The following is a 24,214-nucleotide window of genomic DNA, read 5'->3' on the forward strand; positions in this document are numbered from 1 at the left end:
TTGGCAAGCAACCAGAGCAAGGCAGGATACAACCCAGATGGTCCATCAGACACACAGACAAGCATCCACTCATACCAGGGGTAATTATTCCAGATACTGATGAACTATCAGTATCTTTGGACTGTGAGAGGAAACTAGATTATTAGAGGAAACCCACAAGAATGTGGAGAGAACATGCAAACTCCTTACAGATAGCATCCCAGAAATTGCACCCAGGGCTCCAGCGCTGTGATGCAGCCATGTTCATCACTGCACCTCTGGACCTACTCAAACATGTGAAATTGTATGTTACTTAACAATTCCACACTTTTGGGTAGAAAAAAAATAACTTTTTTGTTCAATTAAAGCGTGAATTAAGAAGTTGACCTGAGCTGGAATGAAAACCAACAGATGTGTTTGCCTCCAAAACCAGGACAGGATATCTGTGTTAAACTACAGATAATCGTATCAAACCCTCTAACCATATGAATCATATGGGTAGAGTAACATTTTGGTTTTAGCTTGAAATATTTTTGGATTTGGGGTTTAGGATAATAATAATGCTAGACTGAACAATAGACAGAACAGCATATCCATATAATAATAATAACAATTAAGAATTGCTTACACTTCTGGACACTCCACTCAAAGCGCTTACAGGTAATGTGGACTCCCCTCCAACACCGCCAATGTGCAACATCCACCTGTATGTGATTAGAGAATGCAGTTGTGTACTCAGAAGGTGATGATTTTATTTATATTAAACTTTACTCATTGCAAATCAGTTATTTTTGCATCTTCCACTGAACATTGTATCTTTGTAAGAAGTGCAAAATTAAACTTTACTACTCTCAGTACTAATCCCGAAGACTTGGTCTCGTTCCCATGATGCTTTGCGCGAGAGTGATGCATTGTGGGAATCTTTCAACTCACATTAGAGTGAGCTGGCAAAAATAATGTTTTTTCATTGTGCTTTCTAGCATATATTCGGATATCTGTAGTGTCAGATTTATTTTCTTTTTATTTCTGGTACGAAATTTGTCAGGGCTAGTTAAAAATAAAGGTTTTTCTTCTGATCTGTAGTGTGCAGTGCCACAACCAGCGTGCCAGGCATGTCCGAAGAAGATCGAGTACAGACAATGAACTTTTTAAAGAAGGCTTCCATTTGTTTCAAAGACATCTGCCCGGAACAATCCCGCTTTCTCATGTAAGTGTGAAGTCAACAGCAGCAGAGTTCCTTTGTTTTCTTGTCGAACAGTAATTCATGGCTGTATTTGTTGATCACGTTGTGGATAGTGAGCCTATGCAGTGTCTTCACGCTGGATGGCAGTGCTTTGCAGCAAATCCCAGTATTATTCCAAGCGAAAAGTATACTTGCGGCCGTAGCTATGATTTCAAAACGGACGTTTGGTGCCTAATGTATGCTTGCGATTGAACTTGTTTGTGTAGTTAAAGATGGTGCAGAACCCGATTTTGATAAAAGAAAGTCATTTTTAATTGCAGTTGAGTACGATCAAAGAGCTTTCATTTAAATAAGGTAGTCCAAATATTCGCTGCCCTAAGAAGATGCTGAATATCTGCTGCCGCAGACCTGTCAATTAAACTGTTCCAATACTATTTTTGAAAGTATTTCTCTGTATGGCAAATATTTCACATACTCTGAGTATGCGTACTTTATGTCTCACGCCAAAGCGTGAAAGGAAAATCTGAACAAAAACCTGCTCGGGAAATGAAGGGTGTGTTAGACTTATTATTGGAAATCAGGTTCCCAAACCCACCCCCCTGTCGGTGGTATTAGATGTCGTGACCATATCGCTTTGTTTAAATCTTAAATGAGTGTATTTTGTGTAAGAGAAAGGGGTCAGGTTGTGCTCGATTTCGGAGAACACGTTAAGCTGGCGTCGGTGCAGCACTGTCGGCCACACACTTCGCTTTCTTACAGTACGTCTCTACAGTTACTGAACGTCTAAATGACTCCTGTTTTATGATTGTCGGTGGGGCGACAACATATCGGAATGTGCCGCTTCCTTCACATGTTTAAAGAGCATTTTCTTTATTCTGGGGGGTGTACTAGGCTTCAAAATACGTGCTGCTTTGTTTTCATTTAAACAAAGAACAGTAGTTTATGTGGTTTTAACACGTGGACCAGATATTCCTGATATTGTTCCTAGGTCCTGGGCAGTTTTTTAAGGTGCAGTGGATTTTTAAAATGAAGTGGACAAGTGCCTGTTGATTTAAAAACCTGGTTTGGTTACAGAGAGCCTTAAATCTATTTATATGGAGGGCTTCTCTCGGTGTGAAATCCAGGTTTGAAGTTTAGAAGATTTAAAAAGCAATACGTGGAGATATTTTGGATTTTCCCCCTCCCTCTGAAACGGGTATTTAGCTGAACTAAATGGTATCGCGATGGAAAAGACTCTAGTTGTAACTGTTCCTGACTAATTTGTACATTGGACCGAGTTTCCCCAAACCTAGTTTTCATGGTTTTCATCCACTTCTAGGCTTTAATCCAACTGATTTTAATTTAAGCCTGGCTTCTCTCCTGCTCTTTCATAGCATTGCAATATGTGTAAAATCTGTTCGGTTTCATTTCTGGACTGAAGCTGATCTTGTTAAATGGCATAGAGAAGGACTATTTCACAGCAGTAAGGAGTATTTGAATGAAAAAGATGTCAGGGTAAATGCTCAATTATATTCAACATTTCACCCACCTTGCAAATGGACAAAGAAGGCCAAGGGCACAAATATTTTGATATGATAAAAAGATATGGTGGAGGTCTAACGTCTGGCCTTTTTGTGTGCTGTGAGGTGAAGGGATAGTGATAGAATCTTAAAATGTAACGGACATTTGAAAATAATTTGATGATATACTGTAGGAACTCTGCAGGAGTTCCTTAGGTATATGCCCCAAAGAGTGCATCATTCATTGCATTGCAAATGAAGCTAATTTTAGAAACAAGGTGCTTACCGTTTGTAAAGCACTTGTCTACATAAACAGGGATTTGTCAGACAGTGGAAAAACACGCTTCTTATTATTACATTGTTTCAAGACTGGCATCAATGACAAGGAAAAGAACATGCCCATTTAATCGTCTAAAATGTCATGTGATCTTCTATATTATTATTTTGCTAATATATTGTGATATATATTGTACAGTATATTTATTGCTAATTTATTGTGCTTTAATTATTGTGCTAAATGAACTTTACATTCCTACTCCTTTTATGGGTAATGGTGAAGTTAAATCCATGGTAACGACAGGGACATTTTCAAAGATTGAAGCACAGAAGATCCCTGGTTCAAATATCCCCTATCGGTTTGAAATAATTTCAAGGGAACAACAATAATAAAATCAAAATGAGGTAGTAACCCACATAAAGCACTCGCTTCAACACAGATCACAGAACTGCATGTTACACGTTTTTTTTTTTTCCTCAGGCCATAAAACTGCCATTCCTGATGTACTTGTATACGGGGCCTATACTGGAAATATTTATATTGCTCAAAGTTTCCAGACTGAAAAATGCCTACAGCCTCTGTATTCTCTGTGTTACTTATTTGGGAACGCTTATAATAAAATAAGTGATATCCAAGGGCTAGTTTTTCAAGAACATGAAATGTGCTTCTGTAAGATAACATCTTGTGTTGTTATAATGCTTTACGTTTGTTACAAGTGGCTATAGTTTTCATGTCTGTGATATTTATGTTTGTAGTATGATGTTATCCTTAGTTGATAACTTGTGTTGAAGGCCCATTCTACCTCTTGTGAGACAGAAGTGCTGAATTATAAATCTTACTGGAGATTTGGATTCTTTTTGTTTTCAGTCCCACTGGACTAATTTCAGCAACCGAATTAATTGCAAATGGTATTATCCTAATGTATGAAGCTGCATACTAACTAAAGGATCATCCCAAGTTAATATGCTCCTTTGCATATGTTGCAGTTGACCCATTGCGTGTTGCTATAGTTCCTTCTGACTGCGGCTCTTCCAGAGGGATTATTTGAACACTCTTGTGAGTCGAACTGTGCCTCGTGTTTCTCATTTAGAGGGTTACTATGTATTATACTCAGTACTTGACAAAGCGGCCTTCACATACTGCCCATGTTATGAGAAACCAGGGGACTGGTCTCACAGACGCCCAGTTACCGTAATATGTTATTCAGTGATGTGGTATGCATGCGTCAGCTGTATAGAGTCAACCAACTTGAGCAGCAGTCTTGAAACCAGCCGTCACAGGAGAGAATGCCGGCTGCCGTCTGTGGTGAGCTGATTGTCAACAGTGAGGGTAGGCCACAAGGAGACGCGTCGCGCTGAGCGACCAGCTACAGCGTTCCATTGCCTTTTCAGTGAACATTTGTGGTTTAGAGGGGTATGTTTTATTGGGTAAATGTTTTCTGTGCTGCAGTATAATTTGTTTTTGTATTCTTCTATTTGCTCAGCATTGTCCTGTTCTGGTTTTGTCTTGTTACTTAGCTGTGTTATCTGTTAGCTGTGAAGTTTAATGAGGAGAAAGTCACTGAAGTGTTGGCTCAGAAACAAGTCTGAAACAGCAAAAATGGCAATTCTTCAGGATGTCAAGGAGTGTACTGCTGAAGTACTGTATAAATGCCTACTTAGTTCTAAGTACTATAATGTTGTTTATAGAATTAAACAAAAAATAAAGAATATTGTCCTAAATTCAAGGGTTATTGAGTATTATGTCCTAAAACACTGCTCCATTTTCTTACTACAATATCCTGTACTGTTCCTTGGCTTTTTTGCATTCTGGAGCAAAGTTGAAGAAAATGAATTTTAGAGAGGTTGTTGTTTTTAGGAAGCTGCATGCTCAGCACTTAAACCACCTGACACACTTTCAAAAACTGTCCTCTCTGTATTGAGCTACAGTATATACTGCAGAAAGAGGGTTGTTTCTGGTCTTGGGGTCAAAATAATAGTAACATACTTAAAAAGTAGCCAAATAAAAGTAACATAATTATTGTTGCTTTTATGTGAATAAACATTTTTTTAGCCATTTAAAACACGTACATTGAAAGTCTTTGTAAGTCGTTAATTTGACAGTGCCAAGACACCTTGCAGTTTGTCTGCGGCGTCTTTTTGTCTTGACCACGGTGTTGGTTGTAAATTGACTTGGCTAATGTAGAATGCTCTAGCTAAATTTAGCTAGCTAAGAGGTTTCTAAGATTAGCTATCAGCCATGGTAACACTAGAAGTTCAAAGAAAAATCTAGGTGTCTCTCAGGCTTGAAGTTGTCACTGATTTGAGGTGCATGCTCTGCTGTGAAACAGGGCTCATACAGTAATAGATTATGTCAAGTATATTTCTTCTCTCAAAATCTGCATTTTGCAACAGAACTCATTCGTGTTAGGCTTCAGGGTAGTACTGTTTGCACAGCACTCCGGACGTTGATTTTAAAAAGCTGTAATTTGACAACATGAACAGTCAGCAGTGGGGGATTTAGTTAATCATAGTCTTTCCTTTAGCACGTGTGCCTCATATGTGTGCCTCAGATTTTGAATGTCATTGACCATTTTTAGTTTTCGCTATTAATAGTCTAGGTAACAAAGGTCTATGTGATTCATCAGTATACATTGTTCTTAAGCATGGCCAGTGAACAGCTCAACTTTGCAGTAATACATTTTAATTCTGCATTGTTTGGATGTAATTTCCAAAGTATTACTATAGCACAATATGTTGTCCTGTATTATTATATATAATGTGTTTTCGATTAAAATCTTTTTTAAATGGCAGTTTTTATGCTTGTCCTCTTGTAATAATCGTTATAGAAGCATACATTTATGGTATGTGTGAATTACATATGAGAAAATTAAAGTGGAAATTGATGTTTTCAGGTCAATCAGCAAAATGTATTCTTCTTCAAGCAAGGGCTAATTGTATGCAAACTTTGATGTGTATATATATATGAACTCTCTGTTATGCTGCAATATTTTCATATAGCATGGATATGTTGACACTAATACATTTGAGGAACTTACAACACCTGCTTTTTTTGTTTGTTTTCAGGAGCCAACAACAGGGGAAAGGTAAGCTCAAGAAAATATTTCTAAATGCCCTTTTAAACTGGTGTTCTAGCTGTTAGCAATAAGCCTTTATTTAACAAGATTAATTATAATTGAGAAATTGTTTTCAACTAGCGATATCCTAGCCAGGAGGGTTTATGCCACTGTTGTACAGAAAACTGCACTGCAAGAAAAGAACAGTCATCAACATGTCAGTAATGTAACAGGACATGCCACTGTTAACAAGTGCAAGTGTCAGGCAGAAACAATTTCAGTTTACAACAGCAAACACCCTCAGATAAAAATAGGTCTGGTAAAGGTTTTACACCTACTTGAAAAATAGTATAAAAGAACTGCAATAGATAATGTAGACAGGAAGGTATTTTCTCAATCACAAACATGTAAATTATTTTAAACCCATTTAAAGCATTCAGTTGGTATGTAGAGAAGGTAAATCAATGAAAGAGCAAAGATCACAGTGATAAATGGAATGGATGCCATGATAGATGTTTTGGCAATTTGGCACCAGACCTCAGTTTTCCCAAAAAAACATTTTAGAGATTGTTATGTAATATTCCTCTGAGTAACTGGAAGAGGTTGTGAGGGATCTGTCAGGATTTGTATTACTGCAAGTAATTCTGAAACCATACAAAGGAATATGTCAAGAGTCTGTCGAGATGATTGATCCACAAACGTCTTATTTAGAAAAAAAACAGCTGGACAAGTGCAATTGTTTTTGAAGAGACAAAAGACGAGAGACAGTGTCATTGAGAACTTTTAAAGCTGCTGTAATACATCCTTGTCCAGAACCGGAACTAGACTGCATGTAGAATAAAATAGAATTATTGTCTAAGAAAGGAGCACAACGTCTCGTTTCTCAGTTTTTGCATGAATATAGAAAGGCAAGGCAAAGTGGATATAGGTCTGTACCAGTTAGGGTTTGACTCATTGCTGCCTTTGAAAAGATGCAGAACCAGGGCACACTTTCAGTCTGCTGCGATTTCAGCTGTTTTCTAACAGATTGAAAAAGTGGGTCAGCAGGGCGGATATTAATCGAGCAGCAAGTTATATATAAAATGGTTCATCATGACCAGCAGACATAGTACAATTTGACAAAGCTCGGTTGGCACTTCTGTTTCAATAACAGGCTGCATCATAAATCCTGAAGTACATTTGAACTTGACTGAAATTTACTGGAGTGAATTGGTATTTTTATTCAAATATCCAATATCAGACACACAAGTGGCTTTAAGGAAATGTTTAATTTATTCAGTTAACATTTATTTGTTGCGCAGGATTTCCATAAGTAGAACACATTTTATTAACTGAAAAATGTAAACAAGTAGGTACATCAGTGGGTAATGATTTTATTTGGAGTTTCTGATAGCTTTTTGCTTGCACGTATTTCTAAATTGTGTGAAGAAAGCCAGTGAGTGGGATTTTTAGAGGCCCTAACATTTCTCTAAATGAGTCTTTTGATTAATTAAAGTTGACACCTTGGGGCCAAATCAAGAGCAGTGGCAAATTCTAACTTTAAACCTCATATCTGGTAACAATCTTTAAATAAGGTCCATGTGTCTTTGATGGATAGGATGAGAGAAATTCTTTTTTCATTTATTAACACCAGAAGAGATAAAAAAAGCCTGTTCATTAAAATTCATAGGACATCATTTTGATCAAATCAAAGGAGGAAGATTCTCTTTTATGCCACTTCTAATACCTGCTATGAAACAGTGATCTAAACTAAAATCCTTACAAAATAGTCGACTGACCTTGATTTAATGTTGTGTTTTGGTGATTTAGTCAGTTCTAGTACAGTATGTTTGACTGTACTCTGAAATAGGTTTCAAAGAAAGAAGTTGAATCAAATTGTAGCCCGGTCAAATTTCCTTAAAAGGACAAAAACAAAAAGTAAGAAATCAAGTCGAAAGCAATACTGTCTTTCAGAGATTGTTATTTTTGAATTGGTACTGGTCCTTCTGTACCTCACGGCGATGTTTGCAGTGCCCAAGGCTGAACACTTTGATGGATGTGCAGTTCATCTTTCTCTCGTGAGGGGTCCAGTGCACGTCAGTAGTGAGCTGACATGTAAAGAGAGGCTTCACAGTTCCATAAAGTACTGGCTGTCCGTAAACAACACCTGTAAAAATATCCCAGTACCTGTAATTCCACATTCTTGGACTTCCTTTTAGAAAGGAAAACAGACATACAGTGTATAAAGCTTGACATGCTCAAGCAGTTTTCTAAACGGTTTCTTTTTGGCTTCACAAAATTGATTGTATGAGCAGCCTTCTGGTAAATAAAAATTGCTTATTGGAGAGCTAATCAACAACTAGAGTGTTCAGCAAACTTTTGGAATTCGTGTGCTAGAGCCTACTGCTGTCCTCAGCATTTCAAATCGACAGTTTACTTGCTTGTCATAGTACATTTTCCACTGACCTGGTTTCATTGTCAGGTTTGCTAAATAGCTACAGTACGTATTGCTGGCATATGGTTATGTGAGTGTAATGTAGGGGCCTGTTAATAAAAAATGATAATTGTAGAAAAGATTATATCGGGATTTTGCAAACACTTTTAGGATATCATTAATTGCAGTATAAGAAAGAAATTAGCAAATGCTGTATTTGTGCACTATATCGTTTATTGTAGCATGGCCAATTATCTAGTTCACATACATTTCTTTCCAGAATTCAGTTTTTGTGTCAACTGCTTATATCCTAAAGCTGTTTGTGATTCATTGTTTTTCCGGTATGCATGTTGCACACTTGGCAGAAGCAATCCAATCTTCATTGTTTTGTTTTAAATCAGAGTTGGCTTATATTGCTTGTATATCTGTCTCTAAATATTTTGCTGCCTTTAGTGAGGTAATGGGCAGTATAAACAAATTCCGTTTAGAATTATTTATATTGTTTGATAATGATGGTGACAGTCCGTTGTTTATTCTTAATTTTGGCGTCAATGGGTTCATCTATAACTTGAGTAAATGTTTTCAAGGAATATATTTTCCACTTTTTTTAAATAAAGAATATTATAACTCAGTTTGACTTAAGGGTAGTTTAGTAGTTCATTTCTTCTACACATCCACAAAAAAACATTTGCACGCACTTTAAAGGAGAACGTGATGTAAAAAAGTATTAAATGTGATCCCATCTCACCTCTCTTTGTTGTAGATGGCGGTCTTCGGAATCGTTTGATTTGCCCATTTTGTTTCCAGTGGCGCCTTCCTGGTAACCACAGAGTACGATTCAAACCAAAACAGAAGTCAAACCTCCAGATACAAAAGATTATAAAAATGGAGGCAGCGCGGAAGACTCTGAGCCTGAAGCAAATGAAGATTTTGAGAAGGTTTAGGAATTCTACCAGCACAATGGTAAGGCTCATGAGAGACCATGGTCAGAAAGCACAAAAATAATTGTTGTTAATTTCATTTTTGTATGCAATACAGGTGGCCAGTGTTTCAGATATCAAATTGAAATTTTAGTGTATTTTTTTTTTACAATTCGTAAAGTTTTGCAAAAGAAAACTTTTAAACGGCCATCACTCAATGTAGCGTTGGTTTCTTTAAAGTTATGTAATTCTTGACATACAGAGCCTCCATTTCCATAATGCCTTAATCGTGCGCTTGATTGCTGTGTTGCAATTCATTTAGCAGCATGTAGAAAATGCAATTTTTCATTTTCCAGTAAAACGTGTTTTTAAAGGGAGCCACTATTATAAAATTTCACCTAGGTTTTACATCTAGTGTAGAGGATTTACAGTTCAAAGGTAAAAATGAAGTTTATTTCCCTTCTCGCACTTAAGGTGTATTTCTTACAATTGTAGAAAACAATGTAGTACACATGGTATCAGTGGTAATAAAGGGGGTATTTAAAAAAATAATTTTGTGACATCCTTATTGTTGGCAAAAAATAATAGAACTGTAGTTAACCATGTCAAGAAAGGATTTTGTATTAAGGACTCACAGAAAGAAAGAATTCCCTGTAATAATACTTCTTCACTGTCAATCGAATGCCAAAGTGGTGTGTTTCCTTCCCTTAAATACCTGAGGCAGTGCCGATTCCTTTCTCACTACTTTCAGTCTTCAAAACTGGCTCTCCTTAGATCTGCTTCCTCTAATATTATGTTAGGAAGGTACCAGTGTAATGTTACTCTGCCCCTTAAAGAAGAGCTGCAGTTTCTCAGTCCAGGTTGGCAATGTCATTGACCTCGTTTTTTTTTTTTTACTGTTTTGTTTCGATTTTCCAATTGATTTCTAGTCCCAGAAATGTCAGAAAGTAAACATTTCTCCAATATCCAAATCATTTTTTATCAATTTTATTTTCCTTATGGTCTATACCAGTCCGCGGGGTAGTGAAAAATTCACGGTCTTAATCCGAAAGGATGGGGGTAAGCAAGCTTTAGTGAAAAATGTGTATTCATTATGTTTTGATCTCCAGTTCTAATTCCACCACATCAGTGTGTTAATTCCCAAGAATTTCCCAAGATAATTCCTTGCGGTTGTGGGAGATGGATATTTATTTTTCCCTCGTACACCTTTGTGTTACAACGTAAACCCACTATAATTTTAATGGGATTGAAATTTTGCAGATGGGTTATCAATTTGATGCACTCTGAGCCTTAGTCATTCTAATGCATTTCATCCTCACATAAAACAGATTTTAAAATCCTCTTCATTTTCTTGTTTGTTTTTTTTACTCATCTGCTGAAAACACTAAAGCGTACCTAAGAAAAACAATATTCTGTCTCTAGCTTGAAGGACATTTTGTTATGCGCAGGATGTTCTCATGATTTAGAAGAACTGTGCGTGTGAAGTGGTTAAGCAAGTGTGGCTTCTTTCGTAAATTTACAAAGCTTTCTCACTTACCTCCCAGAAAACATTAGAGGGAGGTTAGTTGAGGACTTGAATTTTATGAGCTGCTGTCATTGATTTTCTGTGAACCCTGTTGCTCCCCAGCCATTGAACTGAACTGAGATTAAAGCCACTGTTTCCATCCTCCAGGCATGACAGCTTTCTCCCTACAGAGAATGGTCAATATCTAACAGTTTTCCATGCCTTTAGGCTCAGACAGCCTTTAGGCCCGACACTAGGTCTAGTCGATCAGTTAGGTTTTCTGATCCAAGAGTTCACATGTATATGACAAACCCTCAACAGATAATAAAAGACAATGAGACCAGTTCCAGTGTCATCATCTCAAACAGTTTTGCACACACAATTCTCCTTATTCACAAGGGACACATTCCTGAACCATCTGTGAAGAAGGAAAAATGTTTATACTGGGAAAAAAAACCTCTCATACTTATTTATATCTTGTCCATACAGTACCTCATACCTTGTGCAAATCACTATAAATATGCATAGAATATGACAAAGTATTGTGCTACAGTTTTCTGTTCTGAAATGGAATATTAAGGAAATGAGTGTAAAACCTATACCCTTTCAGTTACTGAGTGAAGTTGTCTTCAGGAAGATGTGATAGAGCTTGAGAGATTAGATGAGTAATGAAGAGGAAAATTTTGAACTGAGCTTCAGAGGTGGTCTGATAAGCTTCGGGCCTCTGAGAATGTTCTAGAAGCTTAAAGAGTGCCTCTCTTTTTTTTTTTGCCTTGTTTTGTTTATATTTGGTTTAAGTGTGTCGTGTTTTGTTTGCATTATAATTGCCTTGAGCAAGAAAAAGAAACCGCTTACACCAGTAAAACATTCACAAAGTTATGGGGAGAAGGACAGTCTTTTTTTGTTGCAGGTGCACTGACATTTTATTGCACAGACATACCATAGGTAAATTCATTAGGTGCTTAATTTGTTGTAAACAGATCTGATCACCAGGCAGTTGCATAAGTAGCCACCCTGGAACAGAATACAAGTTGTATATCAGCAAATGCATGTTTTGCATGAGGTTGAGGATGATGTGTTGTGGGTTTCTGTCTTGGTCCTCTTGTAGAGCCTGGGCAAGCATGTGCCTTTTGACTGGTCTGTTTCAGCTCTAGATGTCATGTAGTTCCAGTCTCATCCCATAGATCAGTAGTTCTCAAACTTTTTGGACCAAGTACCACCCCTGATCAAACCAAAGCATCCAAGTACTGCCTACGAGTCATCTTCTCATAGGAACCCCAGAAAATCTCAATGACCAACATGGGCACGCGTGCCTGCACACACTCACATACACGTATAATAAATATGATAAAAATAAACTTTATTTGATATAGCACCTTTAAAGGTGGCTTCTCAAAGCGCTTTACAGAATGACAAAAGGAACGACAACAACAATTAAAAATAAACAATAAAAAGCACTATTTCAGTGAGAGGGGTGAGCCTGTTTAGTCGAGCAAAGCAGTTGTGAATTGGTTGAGCCTTGATACAATTCACAACAGAGTCTTAACCGATTTTAAATTGTCAGGCATTTTCTTGACGGTCAAGGCCTTGCGGTGGATGCTGCAGTTCATATCTGGTGGGTTATCAATTTGATATTTGGATGCTGCAGTTCATATCTGGAGCAACCTCTCCTGCAACTACACCGCTGTCTCGGCTTGTCATCGCTCTAGCACCATCTGTACAAAATCTGATGCATTTTATCCAGTCTATGCCGTTCTCTTTGATAAATTCATTCAAAAACTGAACTATGTGCTCTCCTGTAGTTCCTGTTGGTAGCGGCTTACAGAACAGAAAGTCCTCATGGGACATGCCCTTAAACTCGTAACGAACGTAAACGTGCAAATTGGCCAAATCAACGACATTTATAGACTCATCTAATTGCAGTGAAAGCATCTGCTCATCTTAACGCGCTCTATCAGCGTACTTTTGACATCATCCGCCATATCAATAATTCTATGAGTGACTGTGTCTTTCGGAGAGGGGGCAGCAGGTCGAGCTGTTTAGCAGCTTTTTCTCCACACATAATATGTGTCAGCTCTTTTGCCAACGGTAAACAAAGTTCTTCACAAGTAGTGTGGGGCTTACCAGCTTTAGCAATCCGCAAGTTTGCATTTTCCCCCTTTCCCATTTCAGGAGTTTGTCTCAGAAGTTAAGAGGTTTTTATTTCATGCGCATGGGAGCGAAACGCAGAGACGCTCAGTGTATTTTTCTCAAATTAACCTAGAACAGTTCTTAAATATTTTTCTGTTATCTATCGTGCTTTCCTGTGCTCCAAAATCACACGCATTCTCCTACCTCCCTATTTGCTGGAGATAACTTTTTTTTAAATACAATTGGCCACTTTCGTTCATAGCACACATTCCTATACAATGGTATAGAATTACATAGTAGCTCTTGTGTCCACTCAAGTATCGTAGTACCTTGGCTGCGTATTTGACACAAGCTAATTTAATTAAAATAGAAAATATGAAAACCCATCCCAATTTTGCAGCACACACAACAAAGTTCCAGGGTCATATGGCATACCGCCTGGCGGCACCTCGTACCACAGTTTGAGAACCACTGCCACAGATGATCGGTGCGGCTCAAATTTGGCGAATAGATTGTTCATGGCTCAGCTATCAAATTCTTATCTACAGTTAAGCTGCTACTTACCTTAGAGATCCCAGGACTTAAGAACTGCTGTGCTTGGTGTTCAGGTTGCACTACAAAAGAAGTCCTCCTGCCCAGGCATCACACTTTACCTGCCCAACAATCTCAGTGAGGTGTCACTAATTTATAGTTTTCCAAATTATGGCCTTATGTTGCTGGACTGTGGACTATCACCTTGATATTGGATGTTGCAGGCTGTGAACACCCAAGAAAAAGAACAAAGTCATTGTTCTCTAAAAAATATGAGGCAAATTGATTCCAATCTTTCTTTCTTAGTTTTTCACCAAGCTTGACTTGCAGCGTGTTAAATCACCCAATTTGTGCCAAATCAGATCACTCACTAAAGTGTGTTGCTTATGCAACAGTCATTCATCCAGTGCTCAAAATGCCACCAAAACATTTAATCAATATCCAAAATATATATACTTCACAATAGATGCACTGTGAATCTAAAAATATCCTTTGCACTATCTCTGAGGCCCCGAAGTATTTTCAGGTTTAGCAAAGGAAATGCTGGGCTGATAGGCAACTGTGTATAACTGAAGATAGTTGAGAGCTTTAAGGTTTGTGTTCAGCTGTGGATGAGTGTGCTATGATAAGAGTCAGGCTTAATCAAGGAAGGGAAAGAAGCAGAGGAGAGTATGCTTACATTCCTGCTGTTGAGTTCACAGAGTGCCCTTCAAGAGCTGAAGAGTCAAAAGTCTTCTGAAGTAGCTGATAAACACAAATAGTGGACAAGGCAGGGAACTTGACTTTAAATTAGAGGTCACATTTCTATATACAGCAGTTTCAGGGTGACAGTACTTTCTCAGGGTCAAAGGATTCAGCAGTGATGTGAGGAAAGCTCAGATGAAAGCAGTGCTCTGGGAATAACTCTTCTTAGAAGGTACTTTCAGTGTGTTTTACAGATTATAGGCAGAAGGGAGGAATTGCTCAGAAAGGCTGACCAGAGATTTTTTTTTTCCTCTCCAGTTCTATTTACTTGTTCGAATTATAAAGAGAACAGTTTATTTTGATTTTACCTGCAAATTAACCTTCCATAAAATTTCGGTGTTCTTGCAAAAAAAAAAACATTTGTATAATTGAACCCTTCCTCCAGTCTTTGTAGCTTCCCTAAATTGCTAAATGTGCAGACATCATACAAATCTTAGTTCACAACGTAAAACATTTTAAGTGATCGTGTAAAGCTGAGGCAGTTGAAGTGTATTTCAATTTGATAACTTTGCATGTACAGTATTTAAATGGGATGTTCAGAAGCCATTCCGTGATGATGATGATGACGATAGTTATAATAAAGTGTCGTGGTCATAATCATCCCTACACTTATATAGCGCTTTTCTGGACACTCCACTCAAAGTGCTTTACAGATGAGGGGGACTCCCCTCCACCACCACCAGTGTGCAGCACCACCTCGCTGATGCTACGGCAACCATTGTGCACCAGTATACTCACCACACACCAGCTCTCAGTGGGGAGGAGAACAGAGTGATGAAGCCAGTTCAGAGATGGGGATTATTAGGAGGCCATGATTGGGAATGGCCAGTTGTAAATGTGGCCAGGACACCAGGGTAACACCCCAGCTCTTTTTGAGAAATGCCCTTAGATTTTTAATGACTGCAGAGAATCAGGACTTATGTCAGGACTTAGGTTTTATGTCTAACCTGAAGGATGGCAACTTTTTTAAAAAAAAATGTCTTTACAAATGTTGGTTTCCATCAAAGTCCAACAATATCCACATGAAACTATGCAAAGCAAGTGTACTAACACTTAAATACTTAAGAAGGTCAGATCATTTGGTGTTCACTTTGTAACCCTATTTTCTTCATTGTTTGTGCACTCTTAAACCACAATGTCCATGGAATTGTTAATAAAAAAGGTTGTTTTGGATGCTGCTTCACATTCAGCACACTGGATACTAAGGACTGATGAAACAACAAACTGAGAGAGGTTCACTTGAAAGATATTATTCCTGTTATACCTGAATTAAAGGATTTGCCAGGACTTCAGTTTGTCTGAAAACTGTATCTCAGGACTGTTCTGTTTCCTGCTCACAATATTTGCTATTCAAATCACAGAATACATAGACTAGAGCCTTGATGGACTTCTCATGTCTGATTGATTTAATTTTGCATAGAATAGAAAAAAAAATATATATGCACAAGATACAAATGCTAAACTTAAAAAAAGAGCAAACAAAAACTGGTTGAACTGACTGTTTTGAACATTAGAATTTTTCTTCTTGCCATAAATAGTAGTTAAAACACTTGCAACATACAACATGTGTTGTAGATAAAAGTAAAGTTCTCTTTGTGCTTCCTACTGTAGCTACAAAGTAGGTTTTACAGTTTGAAATTAAATGTGAAAAATAAATATGAAAAATAGCTGTAGGCTCTCTTCAGAAAAATCGTGTTACAGGGTGGGACCATAGTAACAACTGCATTGTCTTTTGTCACCCAATTTGTTAATTATACTTTAATAGATGTTTGTAAAAAGTAATGGTCAGTTTTCAGAATGTCAGCTTGGCTTTAAACTATTCCTTATTTCTACAGATACCGATACCATGGATCTAGATGTCATGACAGAATGCAGTTCAGTATTTTTTCCAGTTGGCCTTTTAGCAGTCAAACAATATATCCAGCTGTTTTTACAGTTTCACGGTGTCTGTTTATGCCTTTAAAGGACTTCATCATGACAAATATCCATCCATTTCCTAACCACTTCTTCCAGTTCAGGGTGATGGTGGAGCAGTGGGGACAAGGCAGGGTACACCCTGGACAGGATGCCAGCCCATCACAGGGCAGACGGACACAAATGCACACACACTCACTCACAACTATGGCCAATTAACCTACAATTATGTCTTTAGACTGCAGGAGGACACCAAAGAAACCATAAGAAACCCATGCTAACACAGGGAGAGCATTCACTCCACAGAGATAGCACCCCAGATCTGAAATTGAACCCAGGGCCCCAATATTGTGATGCAGCAATGCTAACTACTGCGCCATATATTAATATAAAACATTCTTTTGCTTGTAAATTCATCTCAACATCACAAGATCTATAGAAACCAATTTTGATTACTGAGGTTTAGTGTTAATGGCTTTTTAATTTTTCTGATTTTTTTGTTTGGAGAAGCAGGAGCATGATGTTTGTCATTAGGCTGTTTTGTTTCTTTATTATCAAGCAAATTTATTCTTTTAAACAGTCATTAATGCTTCCTGTTATTAATCAGATATTGCTAGTCTCAGGAATTATTTCCACCCCTGCACAGCTCAGTTATGGCCTAAGTGATATAAATCTGGAATTGGTTTTCATTATAGAGCCATTGGCTCTATGATATGTTTTCCTCTTTCACTTTTGTACAGTATATTCAAGGGCAATCGCGTGCCTGGGGGTGGGCTCCATTAAGGTCACTCTTTCTCATCCCCACCAGCACTTGGCAGCGTCACTTGTGTTATTTTTGATTTGCAGTGTATTATTAGAAACAAAGAACTCGTTGGTCGGCTTGATTGCCCACAAAGCAGTCTGTGACAATTGCACCAGGGTAGACCCATATCTTTTACTGTGAGTCTGTGGTCTATTTGCTGATTGCTGTTCTGCTTCTTCATGAACAAGATTCTTTTACATTTGGTTCATTAATCAGATAAGTAATAGAAGGTGCACTGTCATCTGTACCCATTCCTGAGTTCTTATCCAATTCTGAGTACAATTGTAGAATAGCTTTCTTAAGTAGTCACAGTACATTACTGGACAGCTAAGCAAATAATGTTTGCTTGATCACAGAAATGACTTCTGTAGCAAAAGATGGTAACTTTTATATATCACTGCTTTCATGCTGTTAAATCTGTGTGGCATATATTTTTAGCACAATCTAAACTTCTTATTTATGTTATTTCATTTTGTGAAGGTTTGGTTTAAGGAATTGTTTAGAAGATATAATAACTGTTGTAGTCATGTGAGTCTTGTTTTATTTACATGCGTCCATTGTTAGTTGGTGTCATTTTGGAAGTGTAATGCCAGCTAGATTAGGCATTCTGCATAGCAGGGCATAAACTGGAGACATGGTGGCACGTTCGAAAGTGTATCTAAAGATAACGTCTTCAGCTCTATGTGTGAGAGAGCATTTCTGCTTTTTCATCCTTTTATAGTAACCTCCAAAAGTGTTCATACCCTTTCTGAACGGCACCTAAGTTATATTTATTCAGCATGAAAATAGATTTATATAATATTAGCATGTATAAATACAACTTCTATCAGAAATATACTATATGTTTAAATTTATATTGATTAAATATATTCATGACCTTGCAATCAATATTTTGTCAATCGTCCTTGTACTCTTGATAGTCATGAGAAAGCACTTTCTGTAGCCTTTTCTGATTCTGAAACTTCATACAGGGAAATATAGAGACCGTCTTCAAATCCTCCAGGGTGTGGCCGGCACTCAACTCAGATCATAAATGTTTAAGCAGAAATTGTAATGAACAATCAATAACACTGATATTTATGCTGTCTTAAGCATTTTGTCAGTTTGATGCAGGCTTTATATTGTTATCCTATTGTAAAGCCTGTTTCCAGACTCAAACAACCCTTAAGAAGCACAAATTCCCTACTGTTCTTCACAGAAAGGGCAACATTCTTTTTCAGTGTGAGTTTCATAATTCTGTGCTAGTCATTCTTCTGGTGAGGCTGTCCAAAAGCACTGTCTGTTTCATCCAACTGCCTCACATGACCCTGTTAGACTAAGGAGTCAATTAGTTGCTAATGACTGCTGCAACATTTGATGAATGCCCGTATCGTGTTTTCTAAGTCAACATGGGTTACTGTAGAGTTCTAACTCGGTTCGCTCTTTCAGTTTCAGTTCTAAAATGTAATCATTTTTCATCCATTTAAAAATAGCATTTTTTATTTTTTAAAACTTTTTTTAATTTTTTAACTTTCAGTGACATGATTTTGGATGACAAATATAGTTACAATACCACTATTGATGGAGCAAGTAAGTTTGAGTTGTGATTTTAATTGATTTCATATTAGAAAACAGTGTACAGATTAGTTTTACTATAATTCCAATATATCTAAATAATCTAGAACAACAGCATATGTATTCCTTATTTTTTGGTTTTCTAATTTAAAAATAGTTTGGAGTATTACTATTGGAGTTTATTATTTTTAGATTCGCAGTGCATCTACTGTTAAGTATATACATAGTATTACTATGGAGTATTAGTTTGGAGTACTTTACTATGTGGGGAAAGCAAATCCTGAAAATCCTGAAAATTGATTTACCCCACTAGTTTTTGTGGAGGCAGCTCTTAAAACTGTGCTACAGTCATTTAAGAGTAGCTAAATCAAGCATGTAATGCTTAATAACAATATTTAGGTAATATTTTTATATATTTCTTAAGAGCATCTGGCCAACTAAATTTATCTATAGTATGTAAAAATCAAATCAATGACTTAAAACCACACACATAGGTTTGTCAAACCTATGTTACAATAATGTTGTTGTGCAGTAGAGAAAAAGAAAATCATTTATTTCCAGTAAAGCCAGATTACTGTCTAGATCAGTGCCCTGAGCAGGGCAGGAATATTTCCGACATCATTTGGCAAAGACGGGGAAATGGGATGAATGAATTTTCCACAGTCCCTCCCAGTGGTGATTGATTGGCTCACAGCTGTGCGGCTGCACATTATATAGAGCAGTAGCGAAAACAGGAGAGTTCAATTTTATCTGCTCAGATCATCCCTCCAGTTATAACTCATCATGGCAACTTTTGTTTCGGTGAGTTTCTTCCTATGAATCCATTTTTAAAGCAGTTATTTTTATATCAGTTGTTAACTGACTGGACTTGTTGTAGCACCTTCTTCCTACAGTACGTGGAAGTTAACTTTTGGGTTTTAGAATCCTGTTTGATTTGTTTGTTTCATTCCTCTTTCAAAAACATTTGCTAGGTTGTTGTGAATCACAGAATATTATATATAATCTCATCACTACACATAAAACAATGTGCTGATTGTCCACTGTACAGTAAATAGTGAACTGTTGACAGTATAACTTAGTTTAACGTTCATGTATGCACTTACAATATTAGGTTGCAACTAAATCATAACTTGTGTTTTAATGGGATGATATAACTTTCATAAGAATTCCTGAAATGTAATAGTTTCTTCTTTCTTGGATAAGGAAGTTTATGTATAGACAAATGACTTAAAAAGCACTGTATTGCTGTGTTAAACCAATTATTCCTGTTCCATACATATATTAAAAAAAAAAATCTTAATTAGATTTTGCGTTGACATCATCTTCACAAGTTCAGACTGATGGCCGCTATTGTGTCTATATTTTAGTGTTAATTGAGTTGTCAGCTGTGGTTGAGAAAAAGTTGTTGCATAATTCAGTGTACAATAATCCGGTATTATTTTTAGTTGGTCACCTGTTACAACTGCAACAAGACCTCAAGACAGAGTGGTGTGAGCAGGGACTTCTTGATGGGCTTTTCCAAGAACCTCAACACTCCGCGTAGTGCGAATAGACAGAAGACACCTGGTCTAACTCCACAGTTGGCTAGCAAAGCCTCTACACCACTCCCCAAGTCTGCTTCAAAAGGCAAAAGCCCAGCTGGTACCCCAAGGTAATATTGCTTGTGTTTGGAATAAGGATTTGGAAGAGTTCTGCTTTCCGTAATGCACTTGCACAGAAGAGAAAGAGTGGCTTAGAAATATTTTGTTGTGCACAGTATGTTCATAGGATGCGTCCTACAGTAAATCAGGAATTTGACCTGGACCTTATTTAGTGTATTGATATAAAGGTGCTTATTTAGGATTGTGTGCTTGTCAGTACATTGCTTATACAGACAGAAGTGGGATAAAATGATCAAAACCACTTCTTTCCTTGAATTTGTTGTGAATTTCCTTTTTGTGACTGTAACGTGCCAGTTGCAAGTCTTCACATAAAGCTCACGGAGTGAAATGTCTCTCCGCAGGTCAGCGTCCTCAGCCCCCGCCAGCTCCTCTTCCTCCAAATCAGCCAGTGCGAAGAAGTTTGCATTTTCGAATCTCAAGAGACTGCTAGTCCTTGAAGAGAATGAGAAGAATAAAAAAGGCGGTCTACAGGACTTCCTTTCTTCGCTTTGAGCCATGCGAAGCAGAACCATGACAAGAATTTTGGCAAGTGCAGGAAGCTTTTTCCACAATAATATTTTAACACTTAATTGTCTTTCAATTGTAGAGATCACAACGGGCTTTTACAGAACTGTATTTTTGACGCATCTTTTCTTTTTTTAAAAAAACCAATAGTTGGTCCTATGAAGATGCTCCTTTGTGGACTTTGAATGTACTGGCGTTTTAACATAAATTCTTGCTTGCATGTGAAATAAAATGACCAAAGACTTTTCGCCTTTTCCGATTTCAGTATTTTTATTCTTGTATAGTAAAGACTTTATATATAATAATTGAAATAATGTTGTATTTTAGTCCACTCAATTTGAAGTGGACTTACAGTATATAGATCAGCCTTAATCAGCTTTTTTAACAGTACTTTACAACAGATCAAGACTATATTATGATTTTCTGGGTTGTAAAAATGTAAGTTATTTAATCTTTAACTTCTCTGAAATTGTACAGCTTTTATTCTCAAATCAGTTTTTAAAAAAAAACAACAGATTTTCAGTGTTATATAGATTGTAGTTATATTGTTACAGCCACAGGTGACTAGGAAGTTGTGGGTAAATGATGAAGTGTCAATCAGCAGTTCAGAAACACACCATAAAAGATCCGATCCGGAAAAAAAAAGAGGGTAAAGAAGAGAAAGAAGGTCAGACCACAAGAGGGGAGTTGAAACATGAAGCTTGTGTCAGACGAGAGCCCCTACTTCATGATCATCCAGACAAAACCGGATTGGAACTAAGTATTTGAAGCTTGCTATTCTGTATTGGAGGGAACTTGGGCTTCCTGAGTCATGAATACCTCTGTTAAACACAGCCTTTCCTGTTTGGGGCTGCATTTTTAGAATACAGAGATAGGCTCCCATTTATTTTGTGGCGTCTGGGTTTGCAGAGAGAGGTAATTCAAGGCAGAATGTATTGTATTTCATTTAGATGGCAGCATATCTCTGGCCTCTGTAGGCCTTTTTTAAGAGTCGAAAAAGGGGTAGCAGTCTGGGGTTTTCTGGGTATTTAGGATCACCTTGTATGTGAATTTATAAATACAGAAACTTGTGTATTGTATTTATGTCGTGTGTAGTGTTTGTTACTGTCATTGTTAATAAATATTTGTTGAACTATGTGTGTCTGGTTTACTACTTTTTTCACCAAAGCTGTGCCTCTGCCTCTGTGAGAAAGAATTCACGTGCCTCTAACTATACCAACCACTCAGGTATATTTTGGCAGAAGTTATTAACAAGTTGGGGGTTATGAATATTTATTTTACCTATTGACTAATCCTGTCAGTCAGTTCCTGATTTTTTTTCTATTTTTGGTATATTTTGTTCAGACCCAATTAAAAAACATTAAATATTTAGGTGTGTCATCGACAAGTTATGTGACTTTAATTTATCCTGTCGGCTGCTATTTTCCCTTATATTTAGTTTCATATTCTTCTTTTCACATTCCTTTAATGACATACTAGGCTTTAAGGACCAATATAAATCGATACACATTTGTCTTATCATATTTGTGAGAATACCTTTTTATGTCTATTTATTGTTTCATATTCTGTCTACCCAAATTAAATTATAAAGCAGGCTGAAAACCTTTTGGCACTTGTATATATAAAAGAAGATGCAACTTACACCAAAAAAAAACCCAAACATTTGCACTGTGGGGATGCCTCCCCCTACCTCTGCTCATCAGGGCATGCCTGTCTTTGTAGGAACATTTTTTGAGTATTGTCCCCACAGGCAGTTAGAATGCAACAAAAAACAACTCATGTAATTGATCTGAAAACCTGCCTGCCCTTTCAAATCATAATGCACATGAGGACATGCTTTCATGACATTTTACTGCAGACAAAAGAAATGTCCTTGCTCGCACGCACAGTATGCGTTATTTGGCATCATTTTACGCATCTTGGGTCGAGTACCACTGCTGGCTTTTTCCATCAAGTATTGATTAGCAATCAGGATGAATTTATATGGCAAATACAGTAGTCTTTTCATTTCAGTCTCCTTGAGCATTTCAGACTTGTTTTAAAGAGGTTATGTTCCATAGGCATCCATTCATCTGAATGCTTCACCCAATTCAGGGTTGGGGGGGAAGCTGTAGTATATCTAGCAGAAGGGGGCAAAGCAGGGTACACTCTGGACTTGACACCAGTTCATTGCAGGGCAGGCTCACAAACCCAAACACTCACACTGGGTCAGTTTTCCCCAGAAATTAATTCTTACCTACCAGTATGCCTTTGAGCTGTGGGAGGAAATAGGAGCTCATATTGAAACCCATACAAAACTGGGCAGAACATACAAACTCCACCCCAGGTTTGGAATTGAACCCAGGGCACCATTTATTGTTTTAAATGTTTTTTCTTCAGGATTTATGTTAATTTAGGTTAACAGATTTAAGGCTAAATTCAGTCTTGCTGGAAAATAAATTGTTCATCATCGTCTTCAAGAAATTGATGTTTAAGAGAACAAGCGTGCATAAGGGCCATGTTAATGTGGGACAGTATTTGTTTTCCAGAAACTAACGCTATGAAACCTGACCTGTCAATCCTCTCAAGATATTTTATATATCTGTGTGTGGTGGATAATACTTCACTATGTAGCACAGACATAAAATGATTTTCAGGGTCCAGAGCGTCTTTCCTTCACATTCGTAAACTAACTGGGTATTTTAAGATTGCTTAATACTGATCACTATACAGTACAGTATATGCATGAACAATACATTTAAGGCTTCAAATGTTCTGCTCTCCTTTTCTGTTTCTACAAATGTTCATCTTTAAAATATATCTGCTCTATCATGCTTACATTTAATTTTCCAACTGAAACCTGCTTGGATACCGCCTGACATGTTTTTCTCTTATTTTAAAATAATTATTAAGGTCTGTGGTTGCCTGGCTGCACAAAATGAAGCAATTTTGTGGCTGAAAGCAGAAAAGGCCATTTCAAGCCCTGGAATAGTACTACAGCTGAATAAAAGTTCCTAACAGGTAGTCAAGATGAATAAATAGAAGTTACTAAGAGGTTGTCAATTTGACAGCAACAAAATGCTCTCAAGAAACTACTCTGAGCAAGAAATATTTACTAATTTGACAGAGGTTAAGGCATCATCAGACGCCACTGTGGCAAAGCAATTATAATAGAAGTCTAAGAGTTTTGACAGCAGTAAAACACATCCGATTGTGGTTCTTCATCAACCATTTCCCGACTCTTTTAAAGTAATTATATTAAGAATTCCAATGTATGTGTACATGTGGCAATAAACTACTCTACTCATGTTTTGGTATGCCTCAAACAATGCGCCCCTCTTTTGATTAAGCTGCTGAGTAATAAACGGTGATCAGTGGATATTACACGATGACATACGTGATCATTTATAAAGAAAGCTCAAGTGCTGAATTTGAGATTTCACTTGTACTGATTCGAGTTCCCTGTGTGCAGTTCTTCTTGTCCTACAGAGGGCGCTTGATTTCATCCGGAAAGTCAACAGAACAGGAAGTATAGTGTCGCCTTGCGAATCCCCTCTAGTTACCG

General features: G+C 37.3%; 1 protein-coding gene across 1 annotated transcript; it reads left to right on the plus strand.

The window, feature by feature from the left end:
• The first annotated feature begins 876 nt into the window (after positions 1-876).
• Positions 877-21,805, plus strand: rmp24 (ribonuclease MRP subunit p24). Its single transcript, XM_088929473.1, has 5 exons — positions 877-1,186; positions 6,004-6,023; positions 9,170-9,369; positions 19,951-20,156; positions 20,508-21,805. Exons 1-5 carry the CDS (start codon positions 1,092-1,094, stop codon positions 20,656-20,658), a joined length of 672 nt encoding a protein of 223 aa, XP_088785599.1. The 5' UTR covers positions 877-1,091; the 3' UTR covers positions 20,659-21,805.
• The last annotated feature ends 2,409 nt before the right edge of the window (positions 21,806-24,214 follow it).

The sequence above is a fragment of the Atractosteus spatula genome, chromosome 12 (assembly GCF_055471065.1).
Source record: "Atractosteus spatula isolate fAtrSpa1 chromosome 12, fAtrSpa1.hap1, whole genome shotgun sequence".
Classification (NCBI taxonomy): domain Eukaryota; kingdom Metazoa; phylum Chordata; class Actinopteri; order Semionotiformes; family Lepisosteidae; genus Atractosteus; species Atractosteus spatula.

Coding starts and splice junctions, on each gene's coding strand:
- rmp24 (XM_088929473.1), top strand. CDS start 1,092: ATGTCCGAAGAAGATCGAGTACAGACAATGAACTTTTTAAAGAAGGCT. Junction 9,370..19,950: donor GGAATTCTACCAGCACAATG/GTAAGGCTCATG, acceptor TATTATTTTTAG/TTGGTCACCTGTTACAACTG. Junction 20,157..20,507: donor AGCCCAGCTGGTACCCCAAG/GTAATATTGCTT, acceptor GTCTCTCCGCAG/GTCAGCGTCCTCAGCCCCCG.